Raw genomic sequence first — 19014 nt, forward strand, 5'->3', positions numbered from 1 at the left:
GACTAAAAGGAAGTAACCATTGTTGACCAATGGTCACCAATGTTGTCTGCCTCCTGTGGGTCCAGTCACTTCCTGAAGTATAGATCTAGGTTCTGACCTTTCTTGCCCTAGAGAACACTAGGCCTAGAATTCATGTGACTTGCTGCAACCTGGGGCCAACCCCCAACCTCGGCCCAAGAACCGATCTTCCTGCCCTGCAGACCTTTGGGGATAGGGGCCGAGGCCTAAGGTCTGACCCATTACATCTCATAGACTTTTTGAGAAAACTTCATCTGGTCTCATTCACATCTAACTACTCTGCTATTCCCTTCACTTGCCTCTCTGGTGTAATTTATCCAATAATATTTGCCCACCAGAGGAGGAATGACCCAAATCCAGAGCTAACTAGATTTTTGGCTTTGAATTCATCAATTACAATCCTTGATTTAATTCTTCCTGATTCCAAGATTTATGTTTTGAGGCTTGCCCTTTGACACATAGTTCCTGTTGGCTCATGAGTAGTTCACATTGTCAGTCAGTTAGCATTTTAGTGCCTACTCTGGGACAGTCATTCTGTTAAATGCCAGGTACACAAAAGTCCCTGCTCTCAAAGAGCTCACAGTCTTGTGAGGGAGACAACGTGTAGACCACTAAGTTAAAGCAAGATGTGTTTAGGAGAAATGGGAACTCACCAATAGAGGAAAGGCACTTAAGAATGAAGAGGTATCAGGAAAGACAGCTTGTAGAAGAGGGATTGTAGCTGGAACTGTAAGGAAGCCAGGAGGGAGAGAAGTCCAAGCTGGGGATGGAGACTTGTGGAGGAACAAGGAGGAGACCAATATGGTTGGATCTCAGATTTGGTGGTATAAGAGGGAAGAAACCTGGAACTATTGAAGGGGGGGTAGGTTATGAAAGACTTTGCATGACAGAGAGGATTTTGTATTTGATCCTAGAGAGGATAAGGAGCTTTTAGAGTTTATTGGTTCCAGTGAGAAAGTGACATGATCCTGTCCTAGGAGACAGTTATCATATCATACTAAGTTCGATACAATGATGAAATCACAGATCTGGACCCCAAATAATAACACTGAATATCAGTACTCATGTATTTCAATTTATGTGTGATTTTATTTATGTATGGTATTTCTCTATTGATGTAGATCACAAATACACTCATGATTTGCAATCTTTTATTGCTTTTGTCCATACTCTTCCATAAATTCATCATAAGAACTCCTCCCAATTTGCCAGGGATCTTCCAGTTTTCCTGGTAGTTTGAGGAAGGACTCAGGCTACCCAGTGATGATTCCTTTCTCTCACCACATCAGTAGCCCATCTTCTTTTTTAATCATACAACCCATGAACATCAGAACAACCCAACTATACTTGCTTAGTAACTGCACACATTTAACATAATATTTTCAGACATTTCTAATTCCTTATTGTATTTTTCCTCGTTTCTTCTTTCTCATTAATTTTTCCTCTTCTGTAACTGTAGTTGTATGCTTTTAATTTTTTTTTTTATTTTACATTATTTCATAAAATTCTTTATATTTCTTATATTTTCTTGTATTAATCACATTATGATTTTCTGGCACATTATTATATCATAAATTAGAGCATTTAGATTGTTTCTAGTTTTTTTGCAGTTGCATAAAATGGGATCCTGCTGTTCTGACCTTGCAAGTTAGGGTATAGATTTACCCATAAACTTAGAGTGGTCATTGTTTGTGTGGCAATAGTGGTGGTGGGAGAAGTGGTTCAAAAGAGAATGAGAATTATTATGAAATAGAATTTATGGCTGGTAGCAAAAATAATAGGCAGAAGAGAAAAACTGAAATTTGTGATGGCAAGTGTCACCAAAGAAAAGAGAAAACAATATATTTGGAAAGCAAAATACAGAAATGAAGGACAATCTAGAAGAATACCATCAAAAGAAATTATGCTTACTATGTAAGCAAAGCATATTAATTTTAAAAAATTTTTTCCAATAATAACTTTTATTTTTCAAAATATGTGCAAAAATAGTTTTCAACATTCACCCTTGCAAAACCAGATTTTTTCCCCCTCCCTCCCACAAATCATATTAATCTTGAAGACAAGATACACAGAGATAGCTTAATGATCATAGGTCTCTCAGAAGAACACAATAGGACAAAAAGCCTTAACACTACATTGTGGGAAATAATTAGAGAAGAATTGCCCAGATAACATAAAAATGAAATGCCAAAATAGATCATCTCCAGGGAAAAACCCAAGCTGCAAACTCTGACACATAGTAATTAATTTTAACAAATCAATTAAAAAACAAGTTCAGCAAGTGATCAGAGAATGACCTTCAAATACAAAGGCAAGGAAATATAGATAATTCAAGTCTATCCTGCTTCTCCTGGAAACCGTATTAATTAATAATGTGATCTGAAGAGCAATAGAGCTCAGGATGAGCTGAAAGTTTCCTACCTTACAAACCTAAATTTTACCATATATGAAAAAAAGAGGGACATTCAAAGAACAGAAGAGGTTATTTGCCTCTTGAGCACTTGAGCCAACAGAAATGCAAGAGTAAATAAATGCAACTTAGCAACAACCACAGAATGACCAGTCGAGATTTCTTTCTAAATGTACACAGGAAGAGAGGTAAGGGCAGAAGTCTGGTGGAGATAACAATAAAGAACTAGGCTTGGGGCATTAAGAACAAAACATGGTGACATTCTGCCCACAGGTAAATTGATTTTTTTGTGTGTGTGGGACTGTTACAACATGAGAGGGGAACAGATAAGAGAGGGATGTGTAATGTATTGAGGTCAAATCAAATGATAACAGCTTAGGGAAGTTGAACCCTTTGGGCTCAGTAAGAGTTTGCAGCGGAGATTGAGGAGGAAGGCAGAAGTACAGAAAAGGGGTGGGGGTAAGCAAGGCCCTACTTTGTTAGTGGGAGGGAGTTCATTGATGAATGTTCCTATGGGTGAAGAGAGATGATTCATGAAGGGAGATTGGAATCTTGTGCTACATGTGATTAGTGTCATTCAGTGCTTGAAAAGTCCATTCTACCTACCTTGAGAGGAGAATGATAATTTTGGGGGGCAACTGATGGAAGAGTGGAAGGACATTCACCAAAGTAGAAGATTTTGAGATAAATGGGGGGAAAGAGATAGCAGGAAAGAATATAGGTCATTGGTGGACTTCCATAATCAGAGACTAAATTATAGGAGTTATAAATCAGAATAATATTTCTATCTAGAAAATATGGAAAAGGTAAATAATAAAAAGCGAGACAAATGTTTAAGTAATGAGTGGGCCATATTACAAATCATAGGAACAATAACTATGTACAGAAAATGATAATGATGAAACTACATACCAAAATTTCTGGGATACATGCAACCCTCAGGGGAACAATCATATTCCTGCAAACATATTAATGGAGTAGAAAAGGAGAGAATTAATGAACTGAATAGGATTTTTAAAAATTAGAAAACTAACAAACAAGCAAATCTAAAAGTAGCACAAAAGAATTGTCATAGATTATTCTCTTGATTAGAGCAGCCAGATCTTTCATAGTTGATTATCCTCCTAATGTTGCTATTATTGTGTACAGTGTTCTTCTAGTTCTGCTCATTTTACTTTGCATTGGTTCATAAAAGTCTTTCTAGATTTTTCTGAAACCATTCTGCTCATCATTTCTCAATAGTACAAGAGTATTTCAATACAATCATATACCACGACTTGTTCAGCCATTCTCCAAGTGATGGGTATCTCCTACATTTCCAATTCTTTGACACCACAAAAAGAAGTGGTAAAAGTATTTTTGTACATACATGCCTTTTCCTTTTTCTTTGATCTCTTTGGAGTTCAGTGGTATGCTGGAAATCAAAGGTATGTGTGTTTTATAGCCTGCTGAGCCATTCTTTGTTCCCTCCCTTCTCCTCAAGATAATCTAATATAGGCTAAACATGTCAATTCTTCAAAACATATTTCCACATTTATTATTTTTGCAAAAAAATCAGATCAAAAGGAAAGAAACCACGAGAAAGAAAAAACAAATGAACAAAAATGTGAAAATACTATGCTTTGATTCACATTCATCTCCATAGTTTTTTCTCTGGATGCAGATGGTATTTTCTATTCCAAATCTATTGGAATTATTAATTCTGTCATAGTTGATCATCACATAATTTTTTTTTTAAATAATAGTGATAGCTTTTTATTTTTCAAAATACGTGCAAATGCTTTCTGTTGATGTTTGCTTGCATTTTTTTTTCTCGGGATTTTTTTTCCCCTAAATCTGATTTTTCTTGTGCAGCAAAATAACTGTATAAATATGTATAACATATTTTTAACATATATTTTAACATATTTAACATGTATAATCTGCCATCTAGGGGAGGGGGTGGGAGGAAGGAGGGAAAAATTTGGAACAGAAAGTTTTGCAAGGGTCTTTGTTGAAAAATAACCCATGCACATGTTTTGTAAATAAAAAGCTTTAATTTAAAAAAAATAAATAAATAAAAATAGGTGCAAAGATAGTTTTCAACATTTGACTTTGCAGAAACCTTGTGTTCCAAATTTTTCTCCCTCCATTCCCCCAACCCTCTCCCCACAGCAAGTAATTCAATATAGGTTAAACATGTGCAATTCTTTTAAATATATTTCCACATTTGTTATGCTGTGTAAGAAAAATCAGATCAAAAGGGGGGAAAAATACAAGGAAAAAAAACAAGCAAACAAACAACAACAATAAAAAAGGTAAGAATACTGTTTCACTCCACATTCTGTCTCCATAGTTCTCTTTTTAGATGTGGATGGCACTTTCCATCACAATTGAAATTGCCTTGAATCGCCTCATTGTTGAAAAGAGCCAAGTCCATCACAGTTAATTATCACCTAATCTTGCTGTTACTATGTACAATTTTCTCCTGGTTCTGCTCACTTCACTTGTATCACTTCATATAAGTCTTCTCAGGTTTTTCTGAAATCAGCCTGCTCATCATTTCTTATAGAACAATAATATTCCATTACATTCATCTACCATAACATATTCAGTCATTTCCCAGTTGATAAGACATCCATTTAATCCAAGTTGCCCCACTACCAAAAAAAAAATGCTAAAAACATTTTTGCACATGTAGGTCCTTTTCCATCTTTTATGATCTCTTTAGAATACAGACCCAGTAGTGACACTGCTGAGTCAAAGTGTGTGCCTAATTTTATAGCCTTTTGGGCATAATTCATATTGTTCTCCAGAATGATTGGATCAGTTCACAACTCCACCAACAATATATTAGTGTCCCAGTTTTCTCACATTCCCACTTTTATCTTTTCCTGTCATCTGAGCTAATCTGATTGGTATGAAGTGGTACTTCAGAGATGTCTTAATTTGCATTTCTCTAATCAATAGTGATTTAGAGCATTTTTTCATATGACTGGAAATGGCTTTAATTTCTTCATCTGAAAATTACCTGTTCATATCCTTTAACCATTTATCCATTGGAGAATGATTTGTAGTCTTATAAATTTTACTCAGTTCTCTATATAGTTAAGAAATGAGTCAAAAGAATCCTTTTTGAAAAATGGTTTGCTTAATAACAGAAAGGCCTCAATTTTACATCTTTGTTTTTTGTAAATAAGTAAAGACAAGGAAAAAAAACGTGCAGTAGAGAGTGCACTAGATTTGGAGTCAGAGATTTCTGGTTCATGCTAGTTAACAAGCATTTATTAAATGCTTTTTGTGTGCTGAGTACTGGGTTAGGTGTTGAGGATCCAAACAAAAGTGAAACATTCTTTTCCTCTAGGATCTTACAGAAAAGCCAACCTTCCCATGTATAGGTATATACAAAGCAGCAGGTAATTTTGGTCAGGATGATCCTGACCAACTCTTGTAAGTTGGGCTATGAAGTGTATGTTGTATCAAGGAATAGACTGTGAAGAAAACTAATATACGTCCTCAGCTCTGTCAGATTGTGCTCCATTTTGTGGAGGACGAATCATGTCATCTTTTGGTAACTTGGTTGGTAATCCTTAAACTGAGAAGGATGCTAGTCCGAAAATCTTTTGCCAGGATTTTGAGTACATACCTTTTAGCTTTCAGACAAAACTTGTAGGCTTGCTTTGCTTCTTTGAAATTGGCCAGAATATGTCAATAGTCTCTTGAGGAATGGAGGACTTTAGGATGTAAGCCTTCTTGAATATCAGTAACTGAACAACCACCATCTTTATCATTTATTAACACCTGTAGAACAATGACATTTTACTACACATATAAGGATTTGATTATCAAACAAAATTAGTTGTAGACTAATCTGTCAGCATTGGAATAGTTTATAGTTAAGAGTTGGAATTAGGAGCAGCTAATTGGTGTAGTGTACCAGTCATGAAGTCAGGAATTCAAATGTGGCCTCAATACTTCCTGGCTCTGTGACTCTGGGCAAGTCACTTAACCCCAATTGCCATAGCAGAAAAAAAAAGAGAGAGAGAGAGAAGAAGAAGAGTTGGAATTATAGAATTCTGGAATAATCTTCTCCAAAGGAGTTTGTATAATCTTTTGAGATTTTCAAGAATTGACTAGATAGTTGAATTAAGTGATAGAACTATATATTCCTATATGATTGATATTTTGATTCTTTAAAGAGAAAACTACTTCAAGGCTACAACCAAAACCTTACATGAATTGTGACCATCAAGTAGTGGGTCTCATTTTTTAAGGAATGTACCAGAATTTTAATGTCCACATGAGCTCTGTCTTTCAAAGTAAGTCATTTGGGAACTTAACCATGTTACCATTACTCAAAACTTTTTAAACTTTTGGAATTATCTCCAGAGCTAGTTTACAAGCCACACAAGAAAATAATTCTTACTATGTCATTTCCATTCATGCATCTCTGAAGTGACTGATAGCTGCTAGGGATACTGAGGAAAAAAAACAAAACAATGCCTTCAATCAGACTATAGTCTACTCAAAACAAAATGATCAAACTTAAGCAACCTATCATTATTTATGTAATTTGATTGTTTCTGAAAAACAGGTTTACTTCCAAAGAATGAATATTTGCTATTGCTTAAGATATTCCAGGTACTCCACAATTGGCAGTTTCAAAAAAAAAGTAGTATTAAAAAAAGGTCACAGCATCATTTGAACCGTAATAATTAGAATAACTATATAGCATACTAGGTGCATAGATAAAATGCATTTGATTGTATACATTCTGATATATTTGCTTTTTAAAAAATCATGCATGCTGGACATAGTGGTACATCCAATCTTTGCTGCTGTGGAGATCAAAGCTTGTGGATTGTTTGAGCTTGGGAGTTCTGAGTTGCAGTGGCCTAAGCCACAGACAGTAGTCTGTACTAAGTTTGGCACCCATATAGTGCACTGTCACTTTAGTCTGGAGAAGATCAAAGCTTCCATGCCTGTCACTAAGGGAAATGGACCTGTGAGAGACTGCTGCTCTTCCAGTGAGATAAACACAGTCTCAACAACAACCACTTCCAAACTTGATCCCTCCTGCCCCCTAAAATAATTTGCCATCTTTATTATATAATTCAACAAAATAAACATTTGTTAAGTATCTACTATATTCAGGTCACTGTGCTAGACCTTGGGAATACAAAGTTTTAAAAATGTCATAACCCCTGCCTTCAGATTGCATAGAGTATGGTGGAGGGATAAGAGATATACAAAAGACAGATAACTCTGATATGGCTTAGGTGGTTGAGTGATACAGTGGGTAGAGCAGTGATAATGATGTCAGCAAATCCTGCTTTAGAAAACTTCCTAATCTGTAACCTTGAGCAAGTTGGCTAACTATTGCCTCAGTTTCCTCATCTGTAAAATGGGGATAATAATGGCACCTCTCAGGGTTGTTTTGAGGATTAATGAGATAGTATTTGTAAATGCTTTGATAAACCTTAAAGTTCCATACAACTGCTATCTATTATTATCATGTAAGAGTGTTCAAGAGGGATGAAAAATTAGAAGAAATGATCACCTCTTTTTTGCAGACATCAGTGAACTTTCAGACTTGGCACTTAAACTTTTTTTTTTTTTTTTTAATTTAATAGCCTTTTATTTGGCACTTAAACTTAAGGGAAAAAAGGATTCCACCAGGGAAATAAGTCCATACCAAGCACAAGGAATGATTGGCCTTCACAAATGCAGAGAATTTGGAGAGGACAGGATTAGATTAGAAAATGGCTAGTAGTCGTATAGATTCTCTGCAGGACATAGTGTGAAAGGTGTCTGGAAGATAGAGCAGAGTGGGATTGTGGGGAGCCTTAAGTGCCTCAAAGCTTTTGCATGTTTTCTTGGGCAGCCACTGAAGGGACAGGACTGGACTGGACCTGGGTCTTAGGGAGATTCCACTGCTGATAGAATGAAGTGTGAAGGGGAGAAGCCTGAAGGTAGAGGTAACCAGGTAGGAGGCCTTGGACAAGAGAGGATAAAAGTTTGGATTAAGGAGGTAGCCCCTGGAAAGAAGGGGTCAGAGTAATTTCAGGATTAGAATTAATTGAACATGGCAACTTAATGGTCCTAAGGAATGAGGCAGGAGGTAACCTGGAGAATAGTGGTTTAATTCTACAAAGTCTACAAAGGAGCTAAAAGAAGCCTCATCACATGAGGATGTGATAGGCCACATTAAATTAGAGTAAATTCTCTATATATTTTGGAAATGAGTCCTTTATCAGAACCTTTGACTGTAAAAATGTTTTCCCAGTTTATTGTTTCCCTTCTAATCTTGCCTGCATTAGTTTTGTTTGTACAAAAACTTTTCAATTTGATATAATCAAAATTTTCAATTTTGTAGTCAATAGTGATCTCTATTTCTTCTTTGGTCATAAATTCCTTCCTCTTCCACAGGTCTGAGAGGTAAACTATCCTATGCTCTTCCAATTTATTTATGATCTCATTCTTTATGCCTAGATCATGAACCCATTTTTGACCTTATCTTGGTGTACGGTGTTAAGTGTGGGTCAATGCCGAGTTTCTGCCATACTAATTTTCAATTTTCCCAGCAATTTTTGTCAAATAATGCATTCTTATCCCAAAAACTGGGGTCTTTGGGTTTGTCAAACACTAGATAATTAAAGTTATTGGCTGTTTTGTCCTTTGAACCTAACCTATTCCATTGATCAACTAGAATATTTCTTAGCCAATACCAGATAGTTTTAGTAACCACTGCCTTATAATATAATTTTAGATCTGGTAAAGCTAGGCCGCCTTCATTTGATTTTTTTTCATTAATTCCTTTGAAATTCTTGACCTTTTGTTTTTCCATATGAACTTTGTTGTTATTTTTTCTAGGTCATCAAAATAGTTTTTGGGATATCTGATTGGTATAGTGCTAAATAAATAGATTAGTTTAGGTAGTATTGTCATCTTTATTATATTTGTTCGCCCAATCCAAGAGCATTTAATATTTTTCCAGTTAGTTAGATCAGACTTAATTTGTGTGGAAAGTGTTTTGCAGTTTTGCTCATCAAGTTTCTGATTTTCCCTTGGCAGATAGATTCCTAAATATTTTATATTATCAGTAGTTACTTTAAATGGGATTTCTCTTTGTAACTCTGACTGTTGGATTTTGTTAGTGATATATAAGAATGCTGATGACTTATGTGGGTTTATTTTATAACCAGCAACTTTGCTAAAATTGTGGATTATTTCTGATAACTTTTTAATAGAATCTCTGGGGTTCTCTAAGTATACCATCATATCATCAGCAAAGAGTGATAATTTGGTTTCCTCGTTGCCTATTCTTATTCCTTTAATATCTTGGAGATAGAGATTTAAAAGGTCGTTTGCAAAGAGGTGATAATTAAAGATATGAAAGTGAAGGGGATTAGGAGACTTGAGGAGAACACAGACCCAAGGACAGACCTTTGTGGGTTGCCCATATTTATTAAGGGAATGGGAGGAGAAGGAAGTGATTGAAATGGAACAATCAGAGCTGGGAAAAGAACCATGAGAAAGTACAAGTAAGGTTGGAATAGATGATCTTTGAAGAAGATTCTGACTCAATCCCCTAAGATTCTGTGTCACCAAGAGATGAAAAAGAATAAAACCACAAGAAGGTAATCTGTGTTAAATGTTGGAAAATGGGGATAGAGAAAAGACCACTGATGTAGGTTTTACTCTGGTGATTGGGATTGATTCCACATGTAAAGGAGAAGGATTGTTAGCATCCTAGCAGTAGGTAGGCTGGATGTAGCCAATAACAATCCAACCCTGACATGGTTAGTTTTGCTTTTATAATAAATGCACTTTAATTTGTTTTTCTGTCTTATCAGGTATACAATGTTTACATGGCAGGAAGGCAGCTGTGCTCTAAGCGGTACCGGGAATTTGCAATCCTGCACCAGAACCTTAAACGAGAGTTTGCCAACTTTACTTTTCCTCGCCTGCCAGGGAAGTGGCCATTCTCATTATCAGAACAACAGTTGGATGCTCGACGTCGTGGGTTGGAAGAGTATCTGGAGAAAGGTAAGCTGGTTCTCAAGACAAATGTCCAGAACTTCCATATAGCTTGAGGTCATCTTAGTGCCCTCACACACCCCAGCTGAGCTTCCTAGAACTGGCTCCTTAGTCTGTTGTCAGTGGCCTCCAGTGAAAGTGAACCTGTAGCACATTTTTTAAAAATAGTATTTTCCTCCCAATTAATTTGTAAAAACAATTGTTAGCATTTGTTTTTACAAAATTTTGAGCTCTAAATTTCTCTTCTCCCCCCTCCCCCCTTTTTCCCTTCTTTTAAAATGGTAAGAAATTTGACAATGTTTATATATGCTGTAGCACAACTGGATTTAATGATGGGAGCTTTGAAGTATGACTGACATGTCTGCTCAGTGTTGTGATTAATGGTGTGCTTTTATTAGCTTGCCAAATACTTAACATCAACACACAAATGCATGATTTGTTTTTAATGCATGAAGGGCCTTTGTTATATCATTTGCCAACAAACACATACATATGCACGCAATCAGATTCGCAGTTTGATTCTACAAGGGAAAAGTGGTTATCTTTGAGACACTGTTGGTTTCTGTTAGAGTAGCCCTCAGTCAACATTCTTTATGAAGCAGTTTGTTTTTTTAACATGTCTCTCCCTTTATTCCTCACCTGCACCCTGTCCTGCTGTGTCCTAGTCTGCTGCTGTTCCTCGATGCTTCCCCCCATCCACCCTACTGTGATAGATAGAATTGCAGAGTTTTGGGCAATGGGCTGGATTTTTTTTTGAAGCTTTAGTTAAGAGTTGTTAGAGTGATAGTCTTAGTAAATATTGGGTTTTCTATTCCTGCAGAACTAACTGACCTGGTTGGGTTTGTTCTTTTTGTACTTATACACTGAATTATTATCCTAGGGGAAAAAAAAAATATCTGTGGAAAAGGTAGTGAATCTCTTCTATCACCATTATTTTTCTGAAATGGAAAAGCTTCTAAACTGGGCTCAAGGGAAACATGGAAGGGTTAAAATGAGGCATAGAGCTCCCTTATAATTGATAGAAAAGCCTCACAAATTCAGTTTCCTAATAGAATCGGAGTAAAATCATCAGGGTAATTTACCAGCCACATGAGAATGAGTCGGGAAATTACCTTCCTTAGATCAAGGAGTGATTTTCCTTCCTCTTTGAAGAGAAAGTCAGGTGAAAGGATATGCTCAACAACACACTTAATTGGCCAATGAGCTTGTGCAAAACAGCTCTAAATGCTTGTGGTTCTCTGACTGCAGCCTGTTCAGGGCTGAAATTGAATTTCACTCTTCTTTTTTCTATTTTGTCTTGGATTAGTTTTTCCCATTCTCTGAGCCCTCTTCTTTTAGCTCGCTAATTGATAGCAAAGGATAGAAAAGTTAGAATTAGCTACATTTTGATTCCTCTGTGTTCAGAACAGCCCTGAGTCATATGGATAGGCCACATTCTGCCCTGTGGAAGCTCCATTCCAGCCCAGGTTTGGGGTTCCCCCCTCTCAGCTGCATCTTAAGCAAACTGAAGCTCCTGCTTAGTTTCTTTACCCTTTGAATTTAGGGTCTCATGCCAAGGTCTGTCTTTGTGTTCTATAGTGTGTTCGATACGAGTCATTGGTGAGAGTGACATCATGCAAGAATTCCTCTCGGAGTCAGACGAGGTAGGTTGACAACCTCCACAGTGACTCTCTGTTCTTTTTTTAAAAAAATATTCATGATAACAGTTTTGGAATATAATAATTGCTATAAAAATACCCTAAACTACTCCAGCCTCCTCCCTCCTTTCCATCAATCTCCTGCTTGTTCTTCAAGGCTCCCCTCAAGCCTTGTACCCATGAAGATCTCCTTGATGACTCTCTGTGTCTGTATCACATGTTTAGGACCTCATTTATATTAGTAGGGGAATAGGAGGAGAAGGAAGTAATTGAAATGGAACAATCAGAGCTGGAAATGTGGGAGTCGATTTCCATGGCAGATGAAAAGTTGGAAATAGAGATTTAGAAGGTCATGTGCACAGAGGTGATAATTGAAGTGGAGCTATAGAAGTGAAGGGGATTGGGAGACTTGAGGAGAATACAGACTCAAGGACAGACAGCTCATTTATATTGAGCTGCTCTTCACCATATGCTTAGGACTTTTGTATATTAGCATCAACCATGCTTGCATGCATCTTGGTACTTCAGCAGACATAATATTATTGATATGGGTATTCACCTGTGGAATTCTTAATAGACAGTCTTCATGACTTTTTGTTGCCTCCCCTTCTACCCCCCCCGAAATCAGTTGTCAGGTGGCCAGTCTTCTGGTGACCTGCTCTTCTGCACTTTGCTGGGCTGGTCTTGAATGTCAAAAGCACAGCCCCTTACCTGGCCTGCACCTGGGAAAAAGCTGTGGAAGCTTGTGCTCTATAGGCATTACCCCAAGACACTGAAACCAGTAGCATCTCTTTGTCTTAATGAGGCCTCAGAGTAGAATTTTAGTGGAGAATATATGCTCCATTTCTATTGGCTGATTACTTTATTGAGGCAGCTCTGGCTGGTCTTGGAGGATCTGGCCTTCAAGTTCAGTCTCTGACTGTGGCTGTGAGGCCCTGGAAAGTCACCGCTCAGTGTCTGGCAGGCACATCTCTGCAGATCTGCACAGGTAGAGGGGGCTCCTCACAGTCACACACCCACTGCTGCTCTCTCCCTCAGCCCCCCAAAAGTCCAGTTGGGTATTTCTACAGCAGTATCTTCTTAGCTCTTGTTGGTGAGGGCGGGGTGACCTCCAGCTCTGGTCATGTTGCAGACTTTTTGATGATTGTATTTGATACAGTGCTTCAAGGTGCTGAAGCATTCTTCTCACCACTCCCGTGGGAGGCGGGCATCTGTGGAGGGAACAGAGACCCTGCGGCGTGAGGGGCTTGTCCAGTGCCCTGGTGGGTGGGCTTGGAATCCAAACCTTGGTCACTTCCAAGACCAGGGTGCTTTCTGCTAGCAGCCCATGGTCACGATACCTTTCATGTAGCAGTGTCACGGTTGTAAGGTTGCAAGATGCTTTGTGCCATTTGATTCTCACAGTAGTGTGTTAGAGAGATTAGGTCCTTTCTTTCATCATTTTATTACAAACCAAAGCCCAGCATGCTGAAGGGCCACATCCTTAGTAAGTGACCTGGCTCGCTTAACCAGTGTGAACTTGGGCCTCTGTTATAGAACACCAAGGTAGGTTTCCCCTAACTGGGAGTAATCCCTAAAGGGAATACACAAGGAAGAAGAAGAAAGCATGGCTAGCCATTCTGTAGCTTTCCCTTGTTTGGGTCCTGGGTCACAATGTGGCCTGAAGTGGGTGTGGGGACCGCACATCTTTCCCTCCTTGTCTCCTCACTGCCATGTAGTAACCTTAGGAAGACTGGACCCTCCTCATTCTTGCAGGAGTCCTTTCCTTAGTTCAGCTGATACAAAACTGGGATTTTAAAGAAAAAAAGGAAGGCAGAAGTAAAACTTTTGAATTTAAAGGTTTTAGTTTAATCTTATCCATAGATTAGTTTTGTTGGAATAGCTTTAAGAGCTTTCTGGCCTTTTTCCTAATATTTCCTTTCCTTATCTGAAAATTCTAATGTTCCTTTCCAATTCCTATATCATTGTTATTTTCCAAATATAATTTGCTATTTCAGTGATGTAGATATGCAGGTTTAGAAGATCTTTACCGTTAGTATTTTGAAATTCCAAATGAATGAGCATAGTGAGTTGTTATTGATGTGTCACTAGCTTCACCCCCAGGTGACACCATCTTGCTTTTTATTCTAAGTACTCTGTGGATTCCTTAATGCACTTCTGCCCCACCTCCTTTTCCTTTTATAGTGATTTGGGACAACCCTTGTTGATATATACTATTCACACAGGGAGGACAGGGTAAGGAGTATCGGTGCATGGGGTTCAAAGTGCCAGTGGATAGATCCAGCAAAAAGTAGCACGGTGCAGGTAAATCAGGTTGTTCCCTCTGCTCGAATCCAGCTGTCCACTATTGTAGCCGTGACATCCTCATGTACCAGATTTATTTACAGTCTTGTGAACCTTCAACTTCCAAGGATTGACTGATCATTTTACTGGGCTGACTAGTGTCTTTGGACTGGGAGATATTGTTGGCTGTTCAAAGATGGGCTTCTCTTTTTCCTCCAAAGGACTGGTGCTCTCCACCACTTGCTTGTGGCCCTTAGCATATTCTACTTTTGCTTTTCCGAGCCTACTCAAAGAATTGGCTCTACTGACAACCCCATTGCTTTTGTTAGAGGAAGAGACCCAGAGCAGGAGTTATCTATTGATACTTTGAGAAGAGACTTGGATTTCCTGCCCACTCTATCCTGCCTTCTCCCAGCTTTCAGGGATCTTCCATCTTATTCACTACTTCCTTCTCCTTCCTACCCTCCCATTAGCTATGTATCATCTTCCCCATGTTACTTCTTTAGGGGAAGAGTGAGACAGTAGGGATTCTGTCTGATCTGCCTCTGGTATTATGGTAGTAGACAAATAGGAGTTAGTGGTTAGTGAGTCTTGTTGGCCAAGCCTAGGGACATTAATTTATGCTACAGAAAGCACTGAGGAACTCATACCTTTTTTTCAAAAACCAAAAAACTAAAGATCAGTTGCAGAATAATTTGTTGATGGTCATAAAAAAGATATCAGAGAGCAATTTTTAATTTAGAGAGTAAAATAGGACACTTGGTCAGAACAAATGGACAAGGGCTCGGGTCTCTGAGTGTTCATTCCTCTTTTTGAGGCATTGTAAAAGAGGGGATAGAATGTTCAGCTTGGACTTAGGATGACCTGCATATATCTATGGCGAGGCACTTAATCTTTTTAGTTTCTTCAAAGTGAGATAAAAATATTTGTTGTGCCTGTCCACTTCACGGGCTCGTTGGGAGGCTTGAATAGGATAAGGTATACAAAAGCATTTTGAGAATGTCTGTGAGATCCAGGTGACTGTTCTTTTTGCCATGTAAAATAGCAGTTCTTGGTCCCTCAGAAGGACTGCCACTTACTTTCAGTGTTCAGGCAGGGTCACATGAATAGGTTCTCATCTATCTGGCTTCCCCAGGCATTTTCATAATATTGATGGAAGTAACTCTCTGGAGGCTTTCTTGCTTTAGGATTGGGTTCTGAACTGATTGAAAAAAGGAAACACAATCTCCGGGCAGGATGGTTGTGAGGTCCTAGCACGCGTCCGTCCTGCCTGAGAGGAGCCTTCTTGGCTTGTGAGGTCTCTGATGTGGAGCAGGGCTTTATTTCCTCTCTTTACAACTTCCCTTATTTCTGGTTAGACGACAGTGATTTACTGTCTCTCTCATGTTCAGGCTGTTATGGAACTGATGTGCTCTGGGCTGGGAGGGAGTTCTGCTGCCCCACGTTCTCTTGTCTGTTTTCCCCCAGAACTACAATGGTGTGTCCGATGTTGAGCTGAGAGTGGCTTTGCCGGACGCCACCACAGTCACGGTTCGAGTGAAAAAGAACAGCACCACGGACCAGGTGTACCAGGTAAGTGCAGCTGGCACCGCTGCCATGGTCAGTGCCCAGGCACCAGCCTCTGAACTGGGGAAGTCAGGATGGGGCTGCTCCGTGATGGCCGGGCGTTAGCTCCTTGGCTGTCCGGGGCACTGCGCCGGTTCTGTGCCCACCCTGGATGGGAAGTGGCTACAGACGTGCAGTTTTACAGACTGTCTTTGGCTTTCTGCCACTGTTTCTCAAGCGAGGAGCCCCCCCACTCAGAGCCAGCCTTGGAGATGTGGGGGAAGGAATATGCATTTATCAGGCACCTAGTTTGTTCCAATTCTAGTGCTGAGCACTATACAAATTTTACCTGATTTGATCTTCACAACAACCCTGGGAAGGAGGTGCTGTTTTTATCCCCCTTTTACTGTTGAGAAAGCAGAGCTAAACAGAGGGGAAGGGACTTGCTTGCTTGGGGCCACACAACTGGGAAGAGTCTGGAGCCAGATTTAGACTTGGGCACTGCAGCGCTCCTGCCATTTGTACTTGCGTCCTAGACGTGTCTGGTGTGTCAGCTCAGTGTTGTTACAGACTTCTCCCCCCCTAGAGTGTGGATGAAGGTTCGAGTGGATGGGGAAGGGTGTGTGGCTCTCAGTGACAGGCAGCAGCCTCCCCTTTGGCTGAGAAGTAGCATGGCACTGTTTTCACAAGGGGAGGATGATGAAAATGATTTCTTAGGAAACTTACTGTCCAGTGACTTTGTCCAGACCAGGTGGGGTGAGGGAGCTGGGGGACTGCGTGACATCTGGAAAATTGGAAAAGCAGCTTAAGTAGCACAGTTACAGTTGCCAAAAGGCCCTTTGTATTAAATGGCTAAAAGTTTGTGCTTGTATTCACACAGAGCTGAACTGTGCGACCTCAGTGTTTAGGAATTAATTTTTTCCAGCTGGGAATCTTTGTACTGAAGCTGGGGAGCTTTCCCCTTTCCCCATCCCCACCCCCACTCTAAGCATTGCCAAGTTGAGTTTCCCTTGTGTTGATCTGTCCTTCCACTTGTGCTTTAGGCTATTGCAGCAAAGGTTGGCATGGACAGCACCACCGTGAATTACTTTGCCTTGTTTGAGGTGATTAATCACTCCTTTGGTAAGTATCAGCAACTGGTTTGAAGGATTTTACTTAGGAATTCAAAACTTTTAGTGAATATCAGGTTTAAATAAACCACCCAAGGGGTACTATCTTCCTCTTTCAAAATACAGATTATTCTATTCTGCAACATCTCAGAGCAAATGCCTGATTTATTTTTTCTTTTTTAAATTAAAAAAAAAATTAATGGTATATTATTTTTCCAATTACAAGTAAAGATGAGTTTCAGCATTTATTCTTTTATTTTTTTTATTTAATAGCCTTTTATTTACAGGTTATATGCATGGGTAACTTTACAGCATTAACAATTGCCAAACCTCTTGTTCCAATTTTTCACCTCTTACCCCCCCACTCCCTCCCCTAGATGGCAGGGTGACCAGTAGATGTTAAATACATTAAAATATAAATTAGATACACAATAAGTATACATGACCAAAACGTTATTTTGCTGTACAAAAAGAATCAGACTTTGAAATATTGTACAATTAGCTTGTGAAGGAAATCAAAAATGCAGGTGTGCATAAATATAGGGATTGGGAATTCGATGTAATGGTTTTTAGTCATCTCCCAGAGTTCTTTCTCTGGGCGTAGCTGATTCAGTTCATTACTGCTCCATTGGAAATGATTTGGTTGGTCTCGTTGCTGAGGATGGCCCTGATCCATCAGAACTGGTCATCATCTAATATTGTTGTTGAAGTATATAATGATCTCCTGGTCCTGCTCATTTCACTCAGCATCAGTTCGTGTAAGTCTCTCCAGGCCTTTCTGAAATCATCCTGTTGGTCATTTCTTACAGAACAGTAATATTCCATAATATTAATATACCACAATTTATTCAGCCATTCTCCAACTGATGGACATCCATTTAGTTTCCAGTTTCTAGCCACTACAAAAAGGGCTGCCACAAACATTTGTGCACATATACAGGTCCTTTTCCCTTCTTTATAATCTCTTTGGGATATAAGCCCAGTAGTAACACTGTTCAGCATTTATTCTTGTAAAATTTTGAGTTCCAATTTTTTGTCCTTCCCTCTCCCCTCCCTAAGACAGTTAAGCAAACTGATATAGGTTATAGATACATATACAATCAATTTTTAACATATTTCCATGAGTCATGTTGAAAAAAAAAATAGAAGAGGGAAAACCACTAGAAAAGAACAAAGCAACAAAAGGTGAAAACGGTGTGCTTTGATCTATATTCAGTGTGATAAGCAGGGCTTCTTAAATTTTTTCTACTAGTGATCCCTTTTTGCCTGAGAAAATTTTAGGAACCCCTAGGTATATAGGTTTATAAAATAAGTACACAAATCAAACATTTAATGATTATAAATCATAATTTCATGATCCGCACATTATTACATGATCCCATATAGTGTCACCAACCTCAGTGTAAGAAGCTTTGCTCTAGAGGAATAGTCCTAGGAAGAAGTAGTAGGCTTTTTAGGAAAATGTGTTTCCCACAAAATTTAATTGGGAAGAGGGAAATTTTTTGTTTTCAGCAGTGGAGAGGAAAGTTGACTTAAAACACTCTTGATTTATTGCATTTGTCCGTATTCCTAAGCTCCCTGCTAAGGAACTCTGCACGGGGGCATAAGAAGTTCAAGTTTTCAAAAACATTCTTTCCGTGGGTAATGAGGCACGATGGTGTAGGAGTGGGGGTCATCAGTAACTCAGTGGGCAAGAAGTCAGGGGACACTAATCTCTTACTCACTGTGGTCTTGCTCTGTGTCAGTACTGAAGTTGCAGGAATGAGGCTAGGAAGAAGAGGGATGGTGTCTGTTCGTCAGGTCATTCGTAGGCCCACAGTCTGGTCTCAGAGCTTGAGGGAACAAACTTATTTTCTGCCTAGGTCAGTTTGACCTATGGAACTTCTTATGGAGACAAGTGTGACTACGATTACAGTGAACCCAGAAGCTCTTGGATTAGTAATTTGACTGTTAGGAAGGAAGGCAGAAATTTGGGGAAGGCTCACAAGAGGCG

At 38.9% G+C, this 19014-nt stretch overlaps 1 protein-coding gene across 1 annotated transcript in view; it reads left to right on the forward strand.

The window, feature by feature from the left end:
- SNX27 (sorting nexin 27) overlaps window positions 1-19014 on the forward strand; it is a 70191-nt gene that overhangs the window by 36884 nt on the left and 14293 nt on the right. The window contains exons 3-6 of the mRNA XM_031967538.1: window positions 10264-10456; window positions 12026-12090; window positions 15835-15939; window positions 16956-17034. Of these exons, the coding sequence (XP_031823398.1) occupies window positions 10264-10456; window positions 12026-12090; window positions 15835-15939; window positions 16956-17034 (442 nt within the window). The remainder of the gene's footprint in view (window positions 1-10263; window positions 10457-12025; window positions 12091-15834; window positions 15940-16955; window positions 17035-19014) is intronic.

The sequence above is a fragment of the Sarcophilus harrisii genome, chromosome 4, assembly GCF_902635505.1.
Source record: "Sarcophilus harrisii chromosome 4, mSarHar1.11, whole genome shotgun sequence".
Classification (NCBI taxonomy): domain Eukaryota; kingdom Metazoa; phylum Chordata; class Mammalia; order Dasyuromorphia; family Dasyuridae; genus Sarcophilus; species Sarcophilus harrisii.